Raw genomic sequence first — 22,430 nt, forward strand, 5'->3', positions numbered from 1 at the left:
GTCAATCTTCAGGGTCAAGCTCTGGATTAGAGCTTCAATTTTAAGTTTTTCGGTTTTTCTGAAGATCAGCGATACGTGAGATGCTAAAGGAAAAATAGTGCTCGATTTCGTGTTCTTTTTAAATACTCGCACTTAGCCTAGTCTTCGAGTGAATATGTAACATAGCCAATTTCAGCTCTGAACTTCCAACAGTTCACTGGTCAACATTTTGCCGTTGTATTTTTAAGAACAGAGGAAAGATAAATTTGTAAAATCCTCAATCTATCTCTTCTCCACAACCTATACTCTGCTTCTCCTTTACACATTATCACTAGAAAGGCCATAGTCTTTCATGGTCAAGCGAAAATGAGCCATCATCAAAGTTTCTAAAGAAAGTGAATATTCGATACTGGTAAGTATCATCGTTTGGACCTTTCTGACTTCGTTTTCCATAAATTCACTGTTAAAAAATTTCAGACACAGTCCTAACGTCATCTTACCAAAATTTCAGCTGGTTAAAGAACAATTCCTACGCAAACAATCCACGTAGGAATCGGCAGGATCGGCACTCTAATTACCCAGAAGATGCAACCGCGAATCTTCTTAGATTCCGCACCGACAGGTAACCAGTTGCTTCCAGGAGCCTACGTTATCAATTACTCCGAGCATTGTGCAGAGTTAGGTAGGAAGACGCAGCACCGTCGATTACACGGCGGCTCGATGCCTCGAGGAGTGCGTTTTGTGTCGTTAATTACCGCGCCGCGGTTCCGCCTGCGCCCGGATGAAAATTTCAAGCCGAGCGCGTGATTTAATTGTTCCACCCTCGTGTGGAATCCCGCGATCGCCTGCGAATCCCTACTACACAAACTACGGAATTTCAATAACGCCGGCCCGATCTCTCGCCATTTTCGGACCGTTCAATTTTCCACGCAAATCCTTCCGACTGGACAGCACGCTGTAAACAACGTAGAACCGTGTCTATGTGTAGACAGTATCTCGACGATATTAAACTATCTGTCGAAACGGTGATTGTAGAGTTACTCTGCTTTGTGAGACTTTTAAAAATTGAATCTCCAGGTACTTTAGTTTGGTTCTCATAGGGGTACATCAGGTCATTCCATAAGTTCCTGTCGAATTTTATAATTTAGACAGAAATTTAGAAATGGAAATTTTTCACTTTCGTAACATAAGTATTTGCCCATCCATTGTTTCATAATGCCCTTCGTTCCACAGAATTTAATTGAAAAAATTTCTGAAGCTGTTTAATGGTACACTTTCTGTTTTTTGCACCAATTCGCGATGCAACGCGATCAACTTTAATAAAGACGGCGCGTTAGTGAAGACGGCGTCGTACAGTGATTTCCTTACGATCGTTTCCGGAGGTGAGGAATGATAATTGGGATGTGTCTTTGGTTTGTGTCTAGTTCTCGTGAAGTGTGTTTTTGAACTGCGTCCTCGTTCGAGGAATCTCCCGAAAGTAAAACTGAACAAGGTGTGTTAGCGGGCGTGAGACATGTGGATTGGTTGAATTGCATTTTTTCGGGAGTGGCTAGAAGTTCTCGTGAAGTGTGTTTTTGAACTGCTTCCTCGTTCGAGGAATCTCCCGAGAGTAAAACTGAACGAGGTGTGTTAGCGGGCGTGAGACATGTGGATTGGTTGAATTGCATTTTTTCGGGAGTGGCTAGAGAATCGGTCGAGTGAATATGATTGGCTGAATAAATTTTGTGTAAAGTGACCTCCCTCCAGCTAACGGTCACCCTCAGGTAAAGAGAGTACCTTCGAGTGGCGTACGCGGAAATTCCACATGTCTCGCCCGCGACCGTAGCAGGCAACAATCTTTATGATGCACTCTGACTCAGCCAACCCATGTTCGAACAAAGAAACGAAAATTGAAATTCTAATCCATAAAATAAAGGCGAAAATAATGAAACTAAGAGACTAACGGTGTTCAATGGCTTTCATAAAGTTATTGTTGCTACGGACGGGTCACAGTTTCTTCAATAAGTAAAAGGCAATTAAGAAAGAGAAGGTGGTGTTAAAAACGTGAGGAAGAGATTAGAAACTCTGACCCGCTTTCTGAATAGAGGAAGAGGACAATCGAACACTTTCGTTCGCAAATATTAAGGTGCATGCAAAGCAAACGTAAACAATCCTCGCAGAATAATTAACACCCTAAATTTCGTAGTCCAACAATACACGACACTAACTTGAAAAAATTGAAAGCACCTTCGATTTTTTCAAAAGGAGAACAAACAAAGCCTCGAATATTAAAAATTGTTCGACCACCCTCGTCGCGGTAGATCCAAACACACCACGCGATAATACCTGACCGCACTCGTCTAACATGGAAATATCGGTGCAGGCTGACCGGTTACACGGTCGACGAGGCGTCGATGATCGATTATTAAATCCGGTTACAAAACGAGCCTCGTCGGAAAGATATTATTGATGCAGCTGGCGTGGATGTATGCAGATCAAGACGCGAGATACAGAGGGGTTAGACGTACATGGTCGCGCGCGCAAATACACAGGGTAGCTGAGTAGCGCACACGTGTACAGAGGAGACACGGACACACACGTTAGACACCTGGGTAATTGCGTTACATAGTTGGCGCATGTACCGTGCCGGCTCGCGTTCGATAAGTCGCGCCGAAGGCTTGCGAATATTTACGCCCTGTTTACGCGGAGCTTACCCACAAATCCTCCGGTATAATTCATAATTCGCTGTTTAACAAGGAATCGACTTTTCCCCGCACCGCGACGACGTCGACGACGACCACGACCCCTAGCGTTTATGCGCCTTTAAAAAAAACTGCGAAACGCGACTGTGAAAGCTCGCCTACCACCAGCACCGTAGGACGGTCAATTCGGGTCGCGAGTATTTTCGTCCCTTTTCACGCCGGAAAACGTATGAAAAATTTGCAGAGAGAACAAGTGAACGAGAAAAAAAAAAAGTAGAAACTCTCAGCTACTCAGAACCGGTTCGTTGTAATTTGGACGTTTTCCTTTTTTGTCAATTCGCGTTTTCCGTGCTTCGTTACACGGGAAATAGGTTAATCCTCGAGCCGACGTTCTCTTCTTCAATTTCTCTATTTACAACCCCGGCTCATTGTCTACGAGTATTTTATACCAAGGAACATTCTTAATCGCCTTCGAGCTAACCCTTTTCTCATCCTTCGTCTCCGGGGATTTTCGTCCATTTCACAGGGGTGTTGCGAATCGAGCGAGGATCGGGGACAGAGGGACGAATTGAAAATCTGGGGAAAATCTATCGGTGAACGTTTCGAAACGAATCGAAACACGCGTCGGTGAACGCGCAAAAGGATGTTAGAAGCGGGTGTATGTTCCGTGCTCGACTCACAGTCCTGCCGGGCTGGTTAATTAAATATACGCCCGGCCGTGTGTTGACCCGTCGTTTATTCGTGCCGATAATCGAGATGCTAATTGCATTTCACAGAAGGCGCGCGTTACCGAGAGCCTGGCGAATCGATAAATCGCGTCAAAGGCCGAGGATATTCACGCCCTATTTGCCGTGGATTTATTTAAAAATCATACTCCTGCTAGCCGCGTTTCACCAGCCACGGAAAGGAAAACAGCCCAGTCCCACCACGCTGTACACCGCTCTCCGATGAATAATAACGACGATTGCGATAATTGGTCCAGCCAGTTTCGCCTGGCCAATGTCACGGTTTCATTATTTTACGCGACGTTAAGCTCACCCAACTAACCCAGAAACCCGATAACCCGTATCTGCTCGACGATCAAAGAATTATTCGGACGAATCGCTCGCAACAATGGCTCGTTCGGCCTCGAACCACCTCGAAACCTCGTTTTTTCCCCCGGCCATCCTCTTTCTACTTTATCAAATTGCAAATTTTCCATCTTTCACTCGTGTAGACAAGGAAACCGTATAATTCGCGACCGAACCTTCAAACTCTTGAGGAAAAAAGAGCAAATTGCATCCTGTACTACTGTTTAAACAATTTTCACAGGAAAATGACGTTTGAATTGAAGATCCTTGGGGACTTAGGAGAAATCGAGAATTGACTAGGAGATCGTGAAAATTTCAAATTTCGCGCGGTTTTCGAAACACTGTGCGCCGCGTGGGGCAGAAACTTGTGGAACTTTTCGGCGTCTTCTCCGGAGAGTTCGGAACGAAACAGTTTCAACGGTATATAAAGAGCAATCGTTCAGATCTCGCATGCTCACGGTTGTTCGCGCGTGTTTCACGAGCGGCGTAAAAACTCTGTCGGGGTGTCTGTCGTTTATACGCCGGGTGGTGCTGTACCGTTGAGCCACCACTTCCCTCGTATTTCTTATCCTGGAACGTTGTCGCCCACGAAAACCGACGCGCTCGCTTCAGGCTCGGTTTACGAGCAGCGAACCACCGAACAGGGGAATTATTGAATTCAGCTGGTATCTGGCCTGTGTAAACTCCGACGAGAACGAGCAGTTATATCTACTTATCCCGGTGAAACGACCGTTCGTTGAGAAGCTTCCAGGGGGAGATTGATAGAGCTATAGTACTCGAGATTTTATAATGCTTCAGCTCTTCCGTGGAAGTATTAAAAACTTGGGGAAACGAGGCCTTAATCTCTGTCATCAAATTCGCGATACCGTGGCCACTCGTGTTTTATTAAGTAGGATACAGAAATTCCTATTTTATTAATTACGAATGTTAATGTTTTTAAATATCAATTTTGGGATATCACAGAAATTATTTTACTAGCTGGCAAATGTTCACTATTGAAAATATCAGATTTGGGATATCATAGAAATCCCTATTTTATTAATTACAAAAGTTCATTCTTCAAAATATCAAATTTGGGATATCATAGAAATCTCTATTTCATTAATTACAAAAGTTCATTCTTGAAGATATCAAATTTGGGATACCATAGAAATCCCTATTTTATCAATCACGACAGCTAACTCTTGAAAAATACCAATTCGCGTGAATTATCAATTCTCGAAAAATCCTCACGACAATTTTTGCGAAATTAAAACGAAATTGGCCAAATTTCCGGCCGCTTGAAAAAATTCTAGTCGCATGGTAACGGCGCGGAGTTAGAAGATCAGCCGGTTTGTTCGAGCTCGTGTGCGGCGGCTGGAAGTGTCTGATAACGCGCGGCGAAAAAAGCACAAAGTCCGAGAGGATGGATAAAGGCAACGATTTTAATTTTACGCTCGTTGCAACCGGAATAGGTATTGAATTCGCGTACGGTATGGTTTTGAAAATCCACCGAGCCGGCAACGGTCGGAATCAGATTCGTTGTCAATCTCCGTTCACCCTCGGGCAGCTATAATATAGGAGAGGGGGGGGGGGGGGGGGGGGGGCGTTTTAAAGAGGAGCTGTCGATCCCGATCGAATCTACCGATCGATCCTCGACGCTCGACGTCTCGCGTTACGACCGCTCGAATCTGACCCCCTGACCAAACGAGAGGCAGTTTCGTTGAACTCGATTACCCGGTTCGTTGATGCCTCGTAAATAACGCTGTCAAGTTCACAGCGAAAAGGCCGCGTGAAAAGGTGAAAACGTGAAAACAGTCGAGTTTCTTCTTCCCCGAGCACACGGCTGCTATCTCTGCAAACCGTCATCTTCCTTTTCCCCCTCCCGCGATAATATCTGGGTCGACAGGTGAAACAGTTTAACCGCATTCGTTACAGGTGATGATTAAGTGGTCCTTGTAACGAAAGGAAGAGAAAGGTAATGTGAAATGAAAGGTCCAAAGTCTTTAGAATTCTCCAAGTAGCTGAGTTTGTACAAAGATCCAGGTCAAATACACCCTTAAAATTCGCTTTTCGAATGGTCCGGATCGCAGAAAAAGCGCGAGAGAGGGAGACTGGAAAGTTCGAACGCTTAATCACTGATAAAGCGCAGGGAGAGAAGATGGAGATGGAAATTTTCGAAAGAGTTTCCTTTAAGGATGGAATTTCGCGAGGTAGGATGTTAAGGAGGGCTTGCTTGAAAACTGCCCCGCGAACTTCTTTCGCGTGGAGGGATTAACTTTGTCGTCTTGATGGATCGATCCTCTTAGAGGTAGACTTCAAATGCGTCGTTGTTTGACCTGTTGTACAGGTGGTATTCCTGCATTCTTTTTCTCACAATCGTACGTACAGGGTGGACGGGCAACGACTATCAGCTTCAACTATGGCGGAAAGATGTTCCGATGAAAATTGCTCGCTATAAAACGGGACCGTCGTGTGCGGTTGTAACGATAGCTTTTATGGGTTCCGTCGCTCAAGAGATGCCAAGGTCATTCTTTTTTTATTCATCTTCTAATAGCAACCTTTCAGACGAATACAAACTCCTGTAACACTGCGTCAGTCAAGGTCGTAGTTGACTCAATTGCTATTTTAATCACGTCAGAATTTACCGAGACACATATGCCTCTGTGACCTTGACTGACCTTGTGGTACAGGTCTCTGAGTTTCTTTCAATTTTTATTGGAAAATTTTCTTTCTTGTTTTCATGCTTCTGAAGATAATTAAGGTGACAGTTTTTTGTAAATCTACCCTGTATAGTGTTTTCTTTCAACTGTAATTGTTTTAACCTCTTCAGGGACACCGATACATACACTACCGGCCAAAAGTTTGGAATCACTGTGCATTGCAAGTTACAATTGTATCATTCAAATCAATCGATATGAGATAAATTGCTATTTACCTCCACAATATCAATATCAAGTCTATGAAAAATTAGTAGCAGTACTGATGAAAATTGGGAGGTGATTCGGAGGTGGTAGTATCGCAGTTTTAAACGACTAATTTTTAAGAATAACAGTTATATCTTAGGGTGCAGTTTTAAGAACAGGAAGAAGGCAATAAAAGGGAAAGTGACGACGGACAAAAACCAGGCCCATCGGCCGATGCGTCGTCGATGGTTTTATGAGGGTGTGGCGGAGGGGAAGTCGAGGGCCAGCGAGTTTTCCCTGCGGAAAAGGGGACAGTGTTGATTGGGAAATCGAGCGGGTCGTTAAGAGCTGAAATCGTATGTACTGTTACCCTAATTTTAATTCTTATATATATTATAATAAACTACGTTTTTATGCCCAACACTACTGCACGATGCTCGACTCGTGAACGAGACTGTTTTCAGCTCGAACGCGGTTATCCCGGTGGCTTAATCCCGGAAGGGCAAAATTCTAGTAGTTGGTGTGGTGATGGTGAGAATATTTTTCAACTCGTTTATTTGCGGTGGTGCGTGGGTATATATTAGGTCGGTGCATGTTGTGATTGGTTGGACGTTGAAGATGGTGGAAAAGAAGGACTCGAAAAATGCGGAGGTGTGATTGGATATTAGGAAACTAGTGGAAGGAGAACGCGAGGGTGAAGGTGGTTTGCAAAAGTTGAAATAATTTGGTGTAAACCCGGATAGGGGAAAGGGATGGGAAGCATAACCAGGATGCGACTTGAGCTGCTTTATGGCAGGGAAGGAATTTGTTAGGGGCTAGGAAGACGGCTGGAAAGGACTGTTTATTAGTTTATGATGTGTTACTGGCCGGTGGGCTGCGCGACCGGACAACTACGTATGTGTACCTTTAGATTTTCCGAAAATTCCAATATTTGCGACAGAGGAAATATGAAAAACACAATCTCCCGAAATCTCGAAAAATCTCCTAAGGAAAGTAGATTAATTGCTATCGATGTGTAGCTACATAAAAAATTAGATCAATATTTTCTAACTTCTAAAAAATCGTCCCTGAGGAGGTTAAGCTACCGTACAAGAAGAGCGATTTAACACCTTTAGCCCCAAAAATAAAAACTGATATCTCCACGTGAATAGTTATTAGTTATTATAGTTATTCTTTTATTAACCCTCTGCACTCCAATGGCGCTGTTATGGCGACATGGAGAACTTTAATATGTAAAATTCTTTTATATTACCAACATAATGCAAATTAAAATAAGAAATAGAAATAAGTAAATTTATAAGCGTTAAAAATCCTTTTGTTTTTGGATTTGGTTTTGGACAAAACTTTGGATTTTTAGAAGTTTCGCTATTAATCTTATCGAGAAGAGCTTGGAGCGCAAAGGATTAATATTGAGTCTCTGGACACCGAAAAAGAGAAAGCTGGGGTCCACTTATACCTACGAACTCTTTATCCTATTGTATCGCAGTGTAGTGTCTCGATTTTAAGACGAACCCCAGACACATCTGGTGGTCCTCCTAGTGTCTTTGTTCAGAAGAAACGCTGAGACATTTTTGCTCTCAGGCGATACAATTTATCTAGTATCCTCAGAAATAATCCAACACTTTTCATACGAAGCAACGCCTTCAGATTCGAAAAGACAAACACCTTTCTCTCGACCGAGTGAAATTTTCCGGACACTTTTCAAGATGATCAATGGCAGTTACGAGGAACAACGAAGCTCGTTCCAGCGTCCCGCGCCACCTCTCTGTGCAACACTTTCGCCGGAAGCTTAGCCTCGCAGGGCAAGGCCGGTGGAGGAAACTTTTGTCTCCGCGACAGGCTAGCCCTCGTCGATATTGGTTTCCTTGGGTCGTTATTTACCCTTCTCCTCGAGCCCTTGCGTCTCCGTTACTTTATTACAGGCATTCGGTACGCGACAAATCAACTTCACGCCGCTCCGAGCTCGACAAATTTCTCACCTGATAAACTGCTCGAGTATTGAAGAACAGAAAGAGAAGAAGAAAAGAGTACAAAACGGTTGGATCTGTTGTGTCGTCTATACAGATAAAGAACGAGAGAGATCAATGAAAAGCTGAAAATAGGAGGAATAGAACGGTCGCTTCGTTCGTGAATCCAGTGGAGCGTTTGGATCGAGTGGCACGGTCGCTTTTAAATAAACAGTACCAGTTAAACGCGACGCGTGCAGAATACACACGCCGGTAAAATACGAATGTGAAACGCCGACTCGAACTGTCGCGTCCCGTTGTTCCGTCGCGGCCAAAACGAATTTATACGCGTGCGTTCTCGTACTCGAGTGGCTGACCAAAATCGCGTTCCTCCACTGGCCGCCACGCCACGCCACGCCGCCAGTAGAACAGCCTGAACAACAGTCAGACGCGATCCGACTAATTTCCATTTCTGTTAATCAACCGCGGACGGTGGACGTAAAATTCGTTAAAAAATTATCGTCCAGCCCGTTGCTGCGAGCAGAGAGATGGAAATCTGTCTAATTAGACCGAGGGGAGGAAACACCGCGACTTTAATCGGTGTTTTAATACCGCGCGTCTGGGGAACCCGGCGCTTTAACGTTTCTGTTTCGAGGGATGCAGTTGAGACAGATGGAAAGTGGAGGGTTCTAAAGTAAGTCGAGGGGTTCTTTTTTCAACCGGATACGCTATTAATAAGCAGATCCCCTTGAACGTCCATCGCGTCGAGTTACATCCGATAAAAATCAACAACTCCCTGGAATTATCTATTTTATCCCGATATTCCTCGATTGCTTCTTCCAATCTCGCTACCAGCACAGAGGAAAAAATACGAATTCTCTTATAATACGTCCGTTTTAGACATTCGCGAAGGTGTTAGCTGTGTTAATGAAATTTTTCCAAGAAGAAACGACGATCGTGGATGCGTGAAAAACGGCTCGTTTCGCGAGTTAGACTTGTCAAAGTGAGGCTAAAGCACGTATTAGTCGCTAAGACCGAGGGGAAAAAAGGTGGAATAAGAGGAGCAGGAAAGGGGTGTGTAGAAGGTTAGCAAGGCAGAGGAAGGAAGAAACTGGTGGAAGGAATGCGGCAAGCGTCTCGCCGCTGAAAGTCAATTCCTCTTGGCGCGCACGCGAAACGTCATCCCGCGTGATTAACGATCGCGGAATTAATTTCGAGCAGCGGCAGAGCAAATACTTGGGGGATTAACCATCTAGAGGCGCGCTGTCTTTGTTTTTCCGTTCAGGATTCCCTGTGAAATATGTAGAAAGCGCGTGTCCCGGTTACGCCGTGAAACTGAACAACGCGGCAGATCTTCAAGATCGTGGATTAATGAGATTCGGTCGTTTAATCAAATCTATCGGCCACGTCCTCGTTTCGTTCATCCCCTGAAGACATTTTACAGTAACATCCGCGAAACCGACCTTTCCTATCCGTTCTCTCCTTCCCTCGATTAATCTTCCAAGCAACTGTTTGAAAATACCGAGAAGATTGATAAATCTAGATCAGCGAACGTCACCGCGATTCAATTCTCCGAGTGATATCTACGGGAAGAACGGGGAAGAACATCGCGGTGGAGATTCTACGAACGAACAAATGCATCTTGATCGCGATCGAGAAAAGCTAAGAAGAGGAGGAAGGTCTCGCGAACGGTTCCGACGATTCAGGTCGCGACGTTCAGTCGTATATCGGGTCAAGAAGGCCGAGGTTACCGGCCAATTAATTAGTCATTTCTTTGACGAGGATTCTCATAATTCGAGGCGTATCCTTTGCCGCGATACAAGTAGTAATAACGGGGTTGCTTCGAATCATCCGGCGTTAGAGAACGGAAACGGGGTCGAGTCGGATGAAATAAGAGCGCGGAGAGGCTGCTGGTCCACCGGACGCCCTTCGCTTCCGGTAGATTTACGATACGTGTTAAACGAGAGGAAACGTCGTCTGATAAGCGACACGATAGGTAAAACATGAGAATCGATTTGATAAAATTCATTTTCAAAATCGACCAACCTCTGTGCGTACATGTTATTATATATCAAATGGTTCACGCAAAACCTCGCGATACGGAATGGAACAATGAACGGGGCAGACGCAAAATGTTTAGAATCGAAACGGCGGGGAGGCGAGGTAGAGTGGTAACGAAACAAACCTGACGCGCAATTTATTTCCAATAATTTCGCCGAATAATTAATTACGGGAACTGGTCGTGAAGGGGGTGGGTGAGGCGGTGTGTGTGTGTGGGAGAGGAGGAGGAAATCAAACTGTTCCGTAATTGAATTGAACCCGGGCCGCTATCGGGCCGCGGCGCGGACCACTCCGCCGCGATATCGAGGCGTTCTTTTAAATCGCGCCCGCCTCTGACTAATGGCATTGCCGCGCGAAAATATGCGCATACGTTTTCTGGCTCGACCGTAGAAACGGGGGGAGAAAAAGAAAGCAAATACACCGCATAAAGCTCCAGCGAACCTTGCCACGCCATATATACGCGTGGATGGTGAGAAAGATTATATTTGATGGAAGATCGAAACGAGCCAGTATTCCTTCCCGCTTTATCTCGTTCCCTTTTTTCTTCGTCTATTTTCTCTTTTGGAAAATTCAACACACCAGCAGCCGCACGGGGAATTTACATGCACAGCTTCCAGACGTTGCAAGACGAACAACGCGCGTCCGAAAAGGGAAACAAATCGCGGCGGGTAGTGTAAATAGTATCCTCGCACATCTATTCGATCTTTCTTCCGTGATTAATTAATCACGCCGGACTATAAATATCCATCGGGACGGGCCTTCTCGAACCCCCTCGGCGGTGCTTACGATTTCCTCGCGCAAAACCAGATGTATACGATTCCGCCTAGGCGGAGCCTGGTTTCCCCATGCGAAATACGAGCTGCTCTCTCGCGAGGATGGAGAGATGCGTTTCTAACGGAGAAGTAAGATCTACGCGCGCGGTGAGAAATGATTTCTTCTCGATTAGCCGAGTCAAAGGTGACGTCCGTCAATCCCACTTGATATCGCGAAAGGTGTGCGCAACCGAGGAAACGAGCCTGCTTCGACCCAGACCAATGCCAAGAATTCTAGAATCGCGAGAAAGAGAGAGAGGAAAGCAAAGAAGCACCGCGAAGAAGGAGGAGGAGGAGGAAGGGATGGAGACTCGAAGGCACTTCGAATTTATTCGAAAGCAACCTCGTTACGGTGCGGCTGGGGCAAAGTAGGTCGCATGAAAATAGCGAGGACGTTTAAAAGCGCCTCACCGTGCGATTTAACGTCAATGGGCCACTTCTCGTTCCCCTCTTTTCTCTTTCTCTCCGCGGGCGGTCGCGCCTCCTTCCTTTTCCCCGGCTTCTTTCTTTTTCTTCTTCCTCCCTACCACCACCACGTGTCTGTTCCTTTTTGCGCGCGGGGCTGACTACTGGCGACATTTAAGCCAGCCAGGAGCGGTAGGACGCGCGAGGCCACTTGCAAGAATCTTTGCCCCGCTTTGGACGCGACCGAGCAAAGCAAAGCGAACGCGCGCGGCTGCGACCGTGCCTTTGTACGGCCCGCGCGCGCAGACTTTTTTTCGGAGAAGGATTCCTTCTCGACGGGCTATCGCCTTCTGTTTCCGCATGCTTTCGTGCCTCGACGCTTTTTTTCCACGACGTTTCACCTCTCGCCGAGCTCGCTAACCATCGCTTTTTCTTCTTTTTTTTCACGCTTTTTCTTTTCCTTTCTTTTTTTTTTTTTTTTAGAACCACGGTAGCGAGGTTCTTCAGTCCGGCTTTTCAACCGGATGCACCATGGTGGGAACTGCGGGCTGACGTTTTTTGGTGGTTAATTGGTACGACGACAAAAGCACGGTCGGAAGGATCTCGAGACTACGTCACTTTCGTTTAATTAACACGATATCGCGAATTCCTTGACGCACTGTGTATTACGGTGTACGGTGAGTGTTGCGTCGTGGACCTTGATCAAATCTTATGATCAGGAGTTCTGACGCAGGTTGATGATTGTTCTCGCTGGTTCGAGGTGTATTGAAACTTCGTTGTTGGGTTAGATGTTTTAGATGATTTGTTGAATTCAGGGTTTGATAGATGTTTAGTTGAAATTCGGTTATTCTTTTTTTTTGACGATGTGTCTCGTGCACTCGTTTTACAGTGACTGTCGGTTTCCAGGTGTGAAGGTGTACATATAGACATTAGGTTGGTTCTGATTGGTGGTTGTGTTATGGAGGTAGAAAACATGGTGTGTTCTGCTATTGGTCGACGAAAACTGTGACCTTTTGTTTACAACAAATTTCCCGAGTGTTTTTGGGACCTACTGTCTGAATGTCGCGCTGGTGCGTCTACGGCACCTCGGTCTGGCGGCCAAATGTGACTAAGTTGTTTATTGCTATACTCCGCCGAACCGAGACTTCGTTGCGTCCTCATCAGGTCGCAACAGTGAGGTTTTTGGACAAAACGATGCGATTCAAACGAAATAGTTTCTTTTAACGTTCAACTCAAACGACGCAAAGCTATTTTTGACGACTGGAAACTAGCAACTAGCTGACACACGCGTCTTCCGCACTATCTTTTCCTCGCTGTATCACTTAACACGTTTAGGATGGCAGCTGAATTCGTGAAACTCCTTAGCCAAGTGTTTATTAATATGTAATTTTTCAAAGTGTTTTTTCATAGAACGTTACAAAATAATTTGGCGACCCACCGCAATCCGTGTTCAAATGACCAGTGACGATCACTCGATGACCCACGGTGGAGTCAGGCCATCCTAAACACGTTAATCCTCCAAAACACCATGTCACTTGAAAGTTACAAGTCTCGTTTTCTTCGTTTTCAAGGATTATTAATCCTTGCTTCTAATCAACCCTACTTCTCTTCTCACGAATGCAGAAAAATCGGGTTAGAGTAATTGTACCGTTCGCGTATCGTGTTACTGACGATTTTAAGAAGAACGGTGATCTTCTTCAAACCAATTTGGAGAAGGGTGATTGTTTTTTAAAATATCTGGGGAAGGTTTACCCTTTATCGTATAATTAACAGTAAATGTAACAAGGAAATTGTGAATAGTTGTCGTTGTGTGTGATGTACCTGTACTAACTGAAAAATTCTGGTGGTGGTTGAGAATACATTTGGTATATCGATTGTGGGTGTGGTTGTAGGTGTGTTTTGAGTGCAGATGCTGCTTGGTGGAGGTTGACAAAATTTCACTTTAGGGATTGTGGGTGTGGAAGAAGCGAGCTGGCAAGCGGTGTAGACGATAAAGTCGTAAACTCGGTAGATCTGGTAATTCATGTTGACTAAAATCCCGATAGTGGAAGTGAATGGAAACCTTTTCCTTACGCGGTGCTGCGGTTGGCCAAATCTCTTTATTGTTGCTACGTGCCTTATTGCAGGGTGTCCAGGATTTGGGAAGAGTAGGATTTAGCAGATGGTTAAAAATGTTAAAATGAGTTACGGTTCGGTACCGAACAGTAATCACGGAAGCCTAATCGCGTTACACCCTCTCGACAATTTATTCCTCAGAAAATACTTGGTCCCCGGTGAGGTGGGTGAGAAACGTCGTTACACTATTTTCACCTCAATTTATTAAAGTATAAGTGTGTGGTCGGCGTACAATTGGTCCAGAAAATACAATCGTTTATTTTGTTAATTGTCCCGGCGGGTATGTCGCGATGGTCGGTAGAGGAACAAACTGTTTGGAGGTGTAGGCGTACTCGGTTTTTATATTGTTAGGACAGGGAGACAGGAGTAGCGATAGATAAAGATAGAAGTGGAGAAAGTGGTGGAAACGGAAAATTCGTTCGTCCTCGTACGAACCTGGATGCCTCATGTGCGCTTCTTAGGCTACTCGAGGACGAAGGCAAGTCTTAACCCGGGGAGAGACAAAAGAACGGAAACCAAAATCTGATGGAGTTGGAACAGAGAAAGTTCGCGTGGAAGAATAGAACGACGTTCGGTAAGGAGGTTTGCTCCAATTCCTCGAAACTAGGAGCAGATATTGGGGTATCGCTGAGTTAAAACACTTAGGGACCGTCGTTGCGTGAAACAGAACTTCATTTGACAGAGATTTTTGACGATACGTGACGTGCGCGTGGTAGAATGGAGAATGAACGCGGAAATGGGGAAAATAGGGCTATTTAAGGATTCTCTGGGAAGATGGACTTTGGGTTGTGACTATGTTGGAAGGTGAAGAGTCCAGTATGAGTAATGGTGAAAGTGGATGTTGTGAATACAGATAAAACTAAGGACTAAGAATGAAAATATTCGAGGGTGTATTGGAAGGTGAAGAGTCCAGTATGAGTAATGATGAAAGTGGATGTTGTGAATACAGATAAAACTAAGGACTAAGAATGAAAATATTCGAGGGTGTAACAGTATGAAGAAGAAAACAGATTTTTCCCAGCAGCATCGAGGCAACAAGGGCGAAGTAACGAGGAACATAAGACGGAAGATCGTTCAGCCTCGACCTTCGAGGTGAAACGAGAGGCGATAGAGGTGTAGAGGAATATAAAACGTCGATGAAGCTGATCGTCTTTCATTATTAACACTCTATGAGCATGTACACGGCGTTTCACCGGCCGAGGAATCCCCGTCGGGGTGTATAAATGACTTTCAGGCCGAAACTTACTCTCCTCCCGGCTAGAGAGACGCGGATCGTGGCCGACCTCAATCGAAGTTCACCCGGCGCGAGGGTCGAAATGGCCGCAGACACCGCTTTCTACGACCGCCAACCCTTCGCGTGTGTCCCGCTAAGTGCCGTTGTCTCCATTAACCCCCGCCCAAACCAGCCGGCCAACGTTTAAAACAACCAAACGCCCTCGCTAAAAATCGTTACGTTTATCTCTTCGTCCTTTGTCGCACGATTTATATCGATCCAAGGATCGTACTTTAATATCACGCTGAAACGAGTAAGAAAAGGAACACCCTCGCTCTTCCTACTAAAACCCATAAAACGATCGATAAGATACTCTAAAAGTCGGTGTATTTATCTGTGCGTCCTTTATCAGGCGATTCATATCGATCGAAGGATCGTACTTTAAGAGAAAGAGGTAAAGCTGTAGGATGTGAGATAAGAATGTTTGGGCAGAGCTAATCGAGGGAGGTGTGAATAAAGAGTGTTTGGACCGTGTGACAGTTCTTCGGAATGAAAATGCACGCGTGATAGGAGCGATGTGACTGAAAATCGCGTGCACAAATCTGTGATCCCACTAATATTCGGACGCTATTTGGGACATTGTCACTTTTTAAAGATTGGATCTAACGACTTGAGTTTCTTTGAGAAGTTAGGATTAGTGTACTAGATGACTGTGCAAAAAGTTTGGAAAAAATTGCAATTTGTGTAGTACACTAATCCTAACTTCTCCAAAAAACTCAAGTCGTTAGGTTCAATTTAAAAGAAGTCACAGTGTTCTAAATATTGGATTATGGGAGTTACTGGTTGTTAAATAATTAATAATCCTTATTTTAAACTATAAACTTTTATTAGACACAAGGAAACTTCGCTTTTCTACTTGATGGCAAGAGCACTGTATACGGACTGAGAATGCTCATACGCAACGACCGGAGGGCCTTTTGTCACGTATCATAAACATTTAGATCTTTACTAAGCAAAGGTGGTAAAGCTAAACGGATTTCTCCGAACGTATACAAAAGAAATATAAACATCCTAGTAAGGCTTTAGATTAATTTTTGTTATATCTAACTGACTGATAAATCTAACAGTGAATTCTATTGAGATCTAGAAATCTACTAAACTTCGCTGAAATCTCCCAAAATTTGCCAAAATCTCTTCTCTTTGCCATTGCAAATTTAATCTAAAATTATTTGACTCGTGCAAGTCGTTAAAAAATTATTAATATTCTATTCATTCTATAATAGAATCTTGAAGTGTAATGAATATTGGATTATGGGAGTTATGGATTGTTAAATAATTAATAATCCTTATTTTAAACTATAAACTTTTATTAGACACAAGGAAGGTTCACTTTTCTACTTGATGGCAAGAGCACTGTATACAGACTGAGAATGCTCATACGCAACGACCGAAGAGCCTTTTGTCACGTATCATAAACATTTAGATCTTTTCTAAACAGAGGTGGTAAAGCTAAACGGATTTCTCCGAACGTATACAAAAGAAATATATACTTCCTAGTGTCGTCGAATCACTTTAGACGGTGGATTTTACGAATTATCTTTATTTGTTGATAGTTTTTTACCCAAAATGACCCATTATCATCTTTCGAAAAAACGTGAGTGTTCTATACTGGTAAGTATTATCGCTTGTAACTTTCCGAATTTATATTCTACATGTATGCTTCCATTTGCATCGGTATGAATCGAATTTTCCAATCACGGTTTACTTACATAAAAATTCACTTTTGGAAAGTCGCTAATGGGTGATTTTGACCCGGTCGGTAGTTTTAGTGTTAAAGACTCGGTACAAAAGAAATGGGTACAGTGCATCAGTTTGAAAATCTGCCGGAGATAGGACAGGAATTCGGTGGGAAAGTGGAAAACGCGCAGCTAGTTGTCAAAACGGCACCTGGGATAAGGATCTGTATGCATGGGAGTCAAGGGACAAAGGGATGAGGATTCAACACTAATATTTGTTATATCTAACTGACTGATAAATCTAACACTAAAGAGTGTCGGAATATTAGTGGGAGTCACTGACAAGATCGAGGTGAATGTCAAAGGCGACGTGCGTTCAGAAATAAAACTGTATTCCTACAAAAGAAGAAACACAGACCACTTAAATAACATATACGCTTCAACTCTTCCAACATCTATCAGAAACTCCGACAGACTTGTGCGATCTCCATTCTCGAACAAAGAATATTCATTTGTCGGTAGCGACTTTTACGTGCAGAACGAAAGAAATCAGAGAACGGAATGGTTAAGTAGGTTTAGAAAAGGAACGTTTCGTTCCTTTCTATCGCATATATTCGTACAAAGTGGGGAAAGGAAAATCTGCGAGGATAGAGAGAGAGTTGTAATCCGCGAATATGAATACCGAAGAGTCGGGATGGTTTGAAAAGGACCGTGACCTATAAATTCGAGTTAATTAAAGGTATCGATCCGCGAAACACAGCCCTAAGAATATTTTTCAACGAGTTTCCGTGGATGAAAAGCTACCGTCTCCCTTCCACCGGTTCGCCATCGTCGGTTAGCTCGATGTTTATTAGAGCATCCGCGACGCGCGCGGACGAAGATTAATATGTGGCGGAAAATGTTCGCCGGTTAATTAGCGGAAAATCAGGCTGGAAGAAAGCCAGCTCCTTCCTCCTCCCCGCTCTTTTTTTCTCTGGGAAGGGAAGAAATTGAAAGTAGAAAGGGATTTGAAAAGAGCCGGGAGAAAAGCAGCGAGAAAGAAGGGCGTAGAAGGGAGGGTAGGTTCCACATGAAAACAGGCCACTCGATTACGCGCTTGTTTCGCCACTTAAATTACCACCGCATTGAACCCGCGTCGATAAACCGTCGTTGTTGAATTAATAACTGATCCTAATTGAATTAATAATCCGCTCATCCCTCCACGGAAATTGTAATAGCTGCTCGGTGGCTAGCAAAATACGGCCAAGCTATACGGTACAGTTATTGGTTCCTGTCCAATTATTGACTTCCCTTCCTTCCCTCTCCATTCCGTTCCTGGAATGTTCTATCAAACCACCGACGAAACGAGTGTTTCTAAAAAAAAAGAAACAACGGAAGGGAAGACCGCCTACATTGGAATATATTTACCCGTCGAATATTTCGAATACACCAGCCTTCGTTTTCTACCCTCCCATGTATACACTATACATGTATATGTTGTATGTACATCGGCGATGGTAAACATGCCTTCGGAAAGTGAATAGAAAGAAACACTCTGTAAACGACAGTTTTCTCTCGTCGAATCGTAACTCTGCGCGTAAAGAGAAGGCACTTCGGCGATGATAAAAACGGGACGGGAGCGAGAACGCGCGGGGAAGATCGAAGGACCGCGATGTTTACGATTCAGCTCTACCAGTGGCGAGCCAGTGTCGACAAGAGAACGATTCTCCGGACAGCGAAACCCTGTTGACATCTGGCTGTATGCAAAGTTGTGCCGCAGGAACAAAGAAGGTCTTCGTCGAAAGCCTGCCACGACGAAAACATCAACACAGTCGTCGTGTCCTTTAGGCGCACACGTACAGAAACACGTGTATGTATGTACGTTTCACGATACGACTTTCGTCGAAGATGGAATTTTCCCGTACGACAAGAGGTAAACGATTTCGTTAAAATTCGACTCACCGCTTCTTCCGGTAGGCGTAGGCGCGGACGTTGATCTTCCGGTTGGCTCTGGAAGCGGGTATATCAGATCGCAGCACTCTCTCTCTGGGAATTCGCTGGCACGAGCGAATCTGCAGCAGCAGGAGAGAACGAATAGCGCCGCGGCGACGCTGGTCAGCAGCGTGGAACGCCAGAGCAGCGTCCCGACGACACGTGACATGACTCGTCTCATCGGATCATGATACAGCATCGGCTTCCCCTTCAGCCTCCTCTTCTCAACACGCTCCTCTTCGACGGTTCTGATGGCCACCTCTGGTCCACCGATCGGACGACTAAGACGAATCCCGCGGCGTCCGCGCGACATCCTCTCGTCGTCCGTCTCATCATGCGACGCCTCCTCCACCTTCGATCCGATCCAAACAAACTGGACACTCGTCGTTGTATCCAACGCCGTGTATTTTCCCACTCCTTCTATCTTCTCTCTTTCTCTCTCTTTATTTCCTCTATCTACTCGATCCTTCTCACGCGAAGAAGAAACCCGGACACTTTTCTTCCTCCTCTTCTTTACTCTCCCGTACAATTCGACAGAAGCGAAACACTTTTTTTCCCCGCCGTTGCACGAGCGAGCTACGCCACCGAATTATCATTAAACTTCAACTGTAATACGAATATACATAAGAGAAGATCCTCAGGCGAAGGTAGATCGATGGAGGAGAAGATAGCCGCGTCCCGACGCACCAATCATCCTCCTACGTTGTAACCTTCTCAACGGTGGGACGATCGTTGCTCTAACACCGCGTACGGAATCGATCACACGCACGAGCCACAACTTGCAAAACAAACCGATCGGACGATTATCGAAGCGAGGTACAACGACGCACTTATCAAACCATGCGTATAATCGCGGACTCGCTCGATTCAACCCCCCCGTCAGATATCCTCTGTGTCCTGTGTGTAATGTGTGTAGCAACGTGTGTGTGTGTGTGTGTGTGTGTGTACGCGCGGAGAGAACAGTAGTGGTGGGGTTGTGTGAGAGAGTGTGGCTGCAGAAAACGATGCGGCAAAAGTCGCGCACTCGGTCCCCTCGTGTCGCTTCGTTTCGAACGAACACACTTCGCGCGCGCGTGCCCGCCTCGTCGAGCGTGCTTCCGAGCCGAGACCGCGTCGCCACGGCGTCCCGACGCCCAATGACCACCGCACCGCGTTACACCGACTCGACGCGCTGCCTACCCTTCCCCCCACCTCTCTCTCTCTCCAGCGCCCGCTGCCGCGACCACCCCCCACCCCTTTCGCGCTCTACCACCGCTCTCTCTCTCTCTCTCATCCCCCGTTAACTTACACACGATAGTTTCTGCGCGAAAGTGTGCGCGTTCCGAGCGTTCCGAAGGCTTGGTGAACGGCGCGCCGCGGCGCTCCTCTCCTCTCTCTCTCTCTGCTGGTGTAGACGTACGTGTCCTTGCATGCGACGCTCTACGTACACTCTTGCTCTCCCCGGTCGTTTTGTTAGCCAGGTGAATATAGAGGGAGAGGTGTGTATCTGTCCACTCGTGTGCCGATCTCTCTGAGGGGGTGGAAATGGGTACCTGATTTGCGCGATTCGCCGAGGGAAACGGGGTTAATGTTGTTCCTCCGCGAGGATTTTCCACCTTCTTTCTTTCTTCGTTTTTCTTCTTATAGGTATTAAAAGGTCGGTTTGTATGGATTTTACGCGAGGTTCCAGTTTCTAGGAATAGGGATGATTAATCGCGGGCATAATTCTCCCGATGCACGTAGCGTGTATGCTCGAGTGTTGTTCCTGGTTGAGGTAGGTAGTGCGGGGGTGATTAGATGTGACGTAGGATAGGCGGGGTGTTAATGTAAAGGTTCGACGTTGCGGTTGAGATATCGTGGAAGTGTGTCCTGTTTGTGATACGCTTTAGCTTCAGGTTGGAGGTTTGAGGGCTGTTAAATAGAAAGCATAGGTGATTTCTTAATCTGTTTTATTTGACGCATTATTGAAATCGTCTTTATTCCTTCGCTCTTGCAACAGTCTTCAAACAGTCTCGTCGTCCTACAACTGAGCGCTTAAAGTATAATAGCTTCCAAATTTTTTGTTCTGCTTTAGAGCTCCTTACAATCAGTTTCACAGCGAGAATTATAAGTAGGGTTCGTGACATTACTTGGGCGTGAAAGAAACTTTACCGGTTGCACATAGGATCGCTGTTACGAGACCAATTTCAAGTATTACTTGTTAACCTCAAGCACAAATATCTAGCCTAAAAGCACAATAATCTATTTATCCAAGAATTGTTCATTTTTAGTTGTACTGTTATACCTGTACTGAAAGTAAAATACATCGTACTTAGAAAGCAGTTATCTTATAATTCTTACTCACCTTTCAAGTATAAACTAGAGAGATGCAACTTCTGTTTCAAAGGGGAACACAGTTAAGAGGTCAAATCTGTATACCATCTTTAACATTGTATTAGGTACACAAACAAATTCTGCCTGAAAGTATCACTCAAAAACAATAAAAACAGATCGATCATCGAAACAGTTTCCATCATTACCAGTAACCTTTGGCCATTTTTCAAAAACTCTGCAACTTTGAATCAACTATGCAAACACACTCGAAAAGAATTAATTTCTACACCCAATATCAGTCCAGAGACTAAGTATCGTAACTCCCACACAAAGTTCATTCCTCCTGTTCACACATCTCTCTTTCCACCCCCACTAAACGACGAACAATTTTCACTCCCAAGTACCTTCTTAAAAAAAGAACGTTCACATCAATGGACGAAGAGAGAGAGGAGGGATTGCACCAACAGCCCCCACGTGGTCGATGGAGTTAGCCGCGCTTGTATGCATTGCGTGTACCATCCTCGTAAGTTCGGCCCGGCCCAATATTGGTGTCCGTCGTTATTGGGCCGACGTTTGTACGTGTGCGTTGGTCGCTTCTCTCACCCTCGCAACGTCCTCTATGCATACATACATGTACACGTGTAGGTGTATACGTGTCGGTGTAACACGATTCCACGGCAGTTGATGGAAACGACTAGGTCCGAGCGGATCCGAGGGACTCCGAGCGCCGGAACAACCCCCTGGCCGGCCGACCAGCCACCGGCCCACCAACGACCCTCGTTCTCCTCGTGCGCGCCGTTCCTGACCTCGTTTCGCTCGGTTTGTCGAGGTCGGTTACACGGAAATGCCCGCCGGGCCCCGTACAAACGGTCCATCCCCTGAAAACTATCCGAACCCTTAACCTCTGTCACGTCTCTCGCCGTTACACCGCCTCTCTGTCGCTAATAATAACCTTCGCAAGGTGTTTCGTGGATCTTACAAGTGTATCCGATGTAAGGGTTGAAACGGTTTAAAGAGTTTCTCGTACATCGTTGCTGTTGTAGGATAATTGTCGATAGGCATACTTCTGGTGAGGTGTGAAGTCTGTGAATATCTTAATTCCCGGCGAGCTGGAGGAAACTTATTTGAGTAAAGTTTATACGTTTTTGGGCAATAATTCCGACTAGTACGACTAACACGCCTACGGAAAGTACGACCGAAACGACGTGTGTTTGGAATGTGACGCTGGCTTCAACCCTTCGACAGTTTATCCCGTGTGAGACTC

The 22,430-nt window shown here is 45.2% G+C and overlaps 1 protein-coding gene across 1 annotated transcript in view; it reads right to left on the reverse strand.

Annotated features, from left to right (window-relative positions):
* The window catches only part of LOC108579866, a 300,343-nt gene extending 281,156 nt beyond the window's left edge, over nt 1-19,187 (reverse strand). Inside the window, exon 1 of the mRNA XM_017943486.1 lies at nt 18,845-19,187. Coding sequence (XP_017798975.1) covers nt 18,845-19,187 — 343 coding nt within the window. The remainder of the gene's footprint in view (nt 1-18,844) is intronic.
* Between the last annotated feature and the right edge of the window lie 3,243 nt (nt 19,188-22,430).

Source organism: Habropoda laboriosa, unplaced genomic scaffold (genome assembly GCF_001263275.1).
Source record: "Habropoda laboriosa isolate 0110345459 unplaced genomic scaffold, ASM126327v1 scaffold2, whole genome shotgun sequence".
Lineage (NCBI taxonomy): Eukaryota > Metazoa > Arthropoda > Insecta > Hymenoptera > Apidae > Habropoda > Habropoda laboriosa.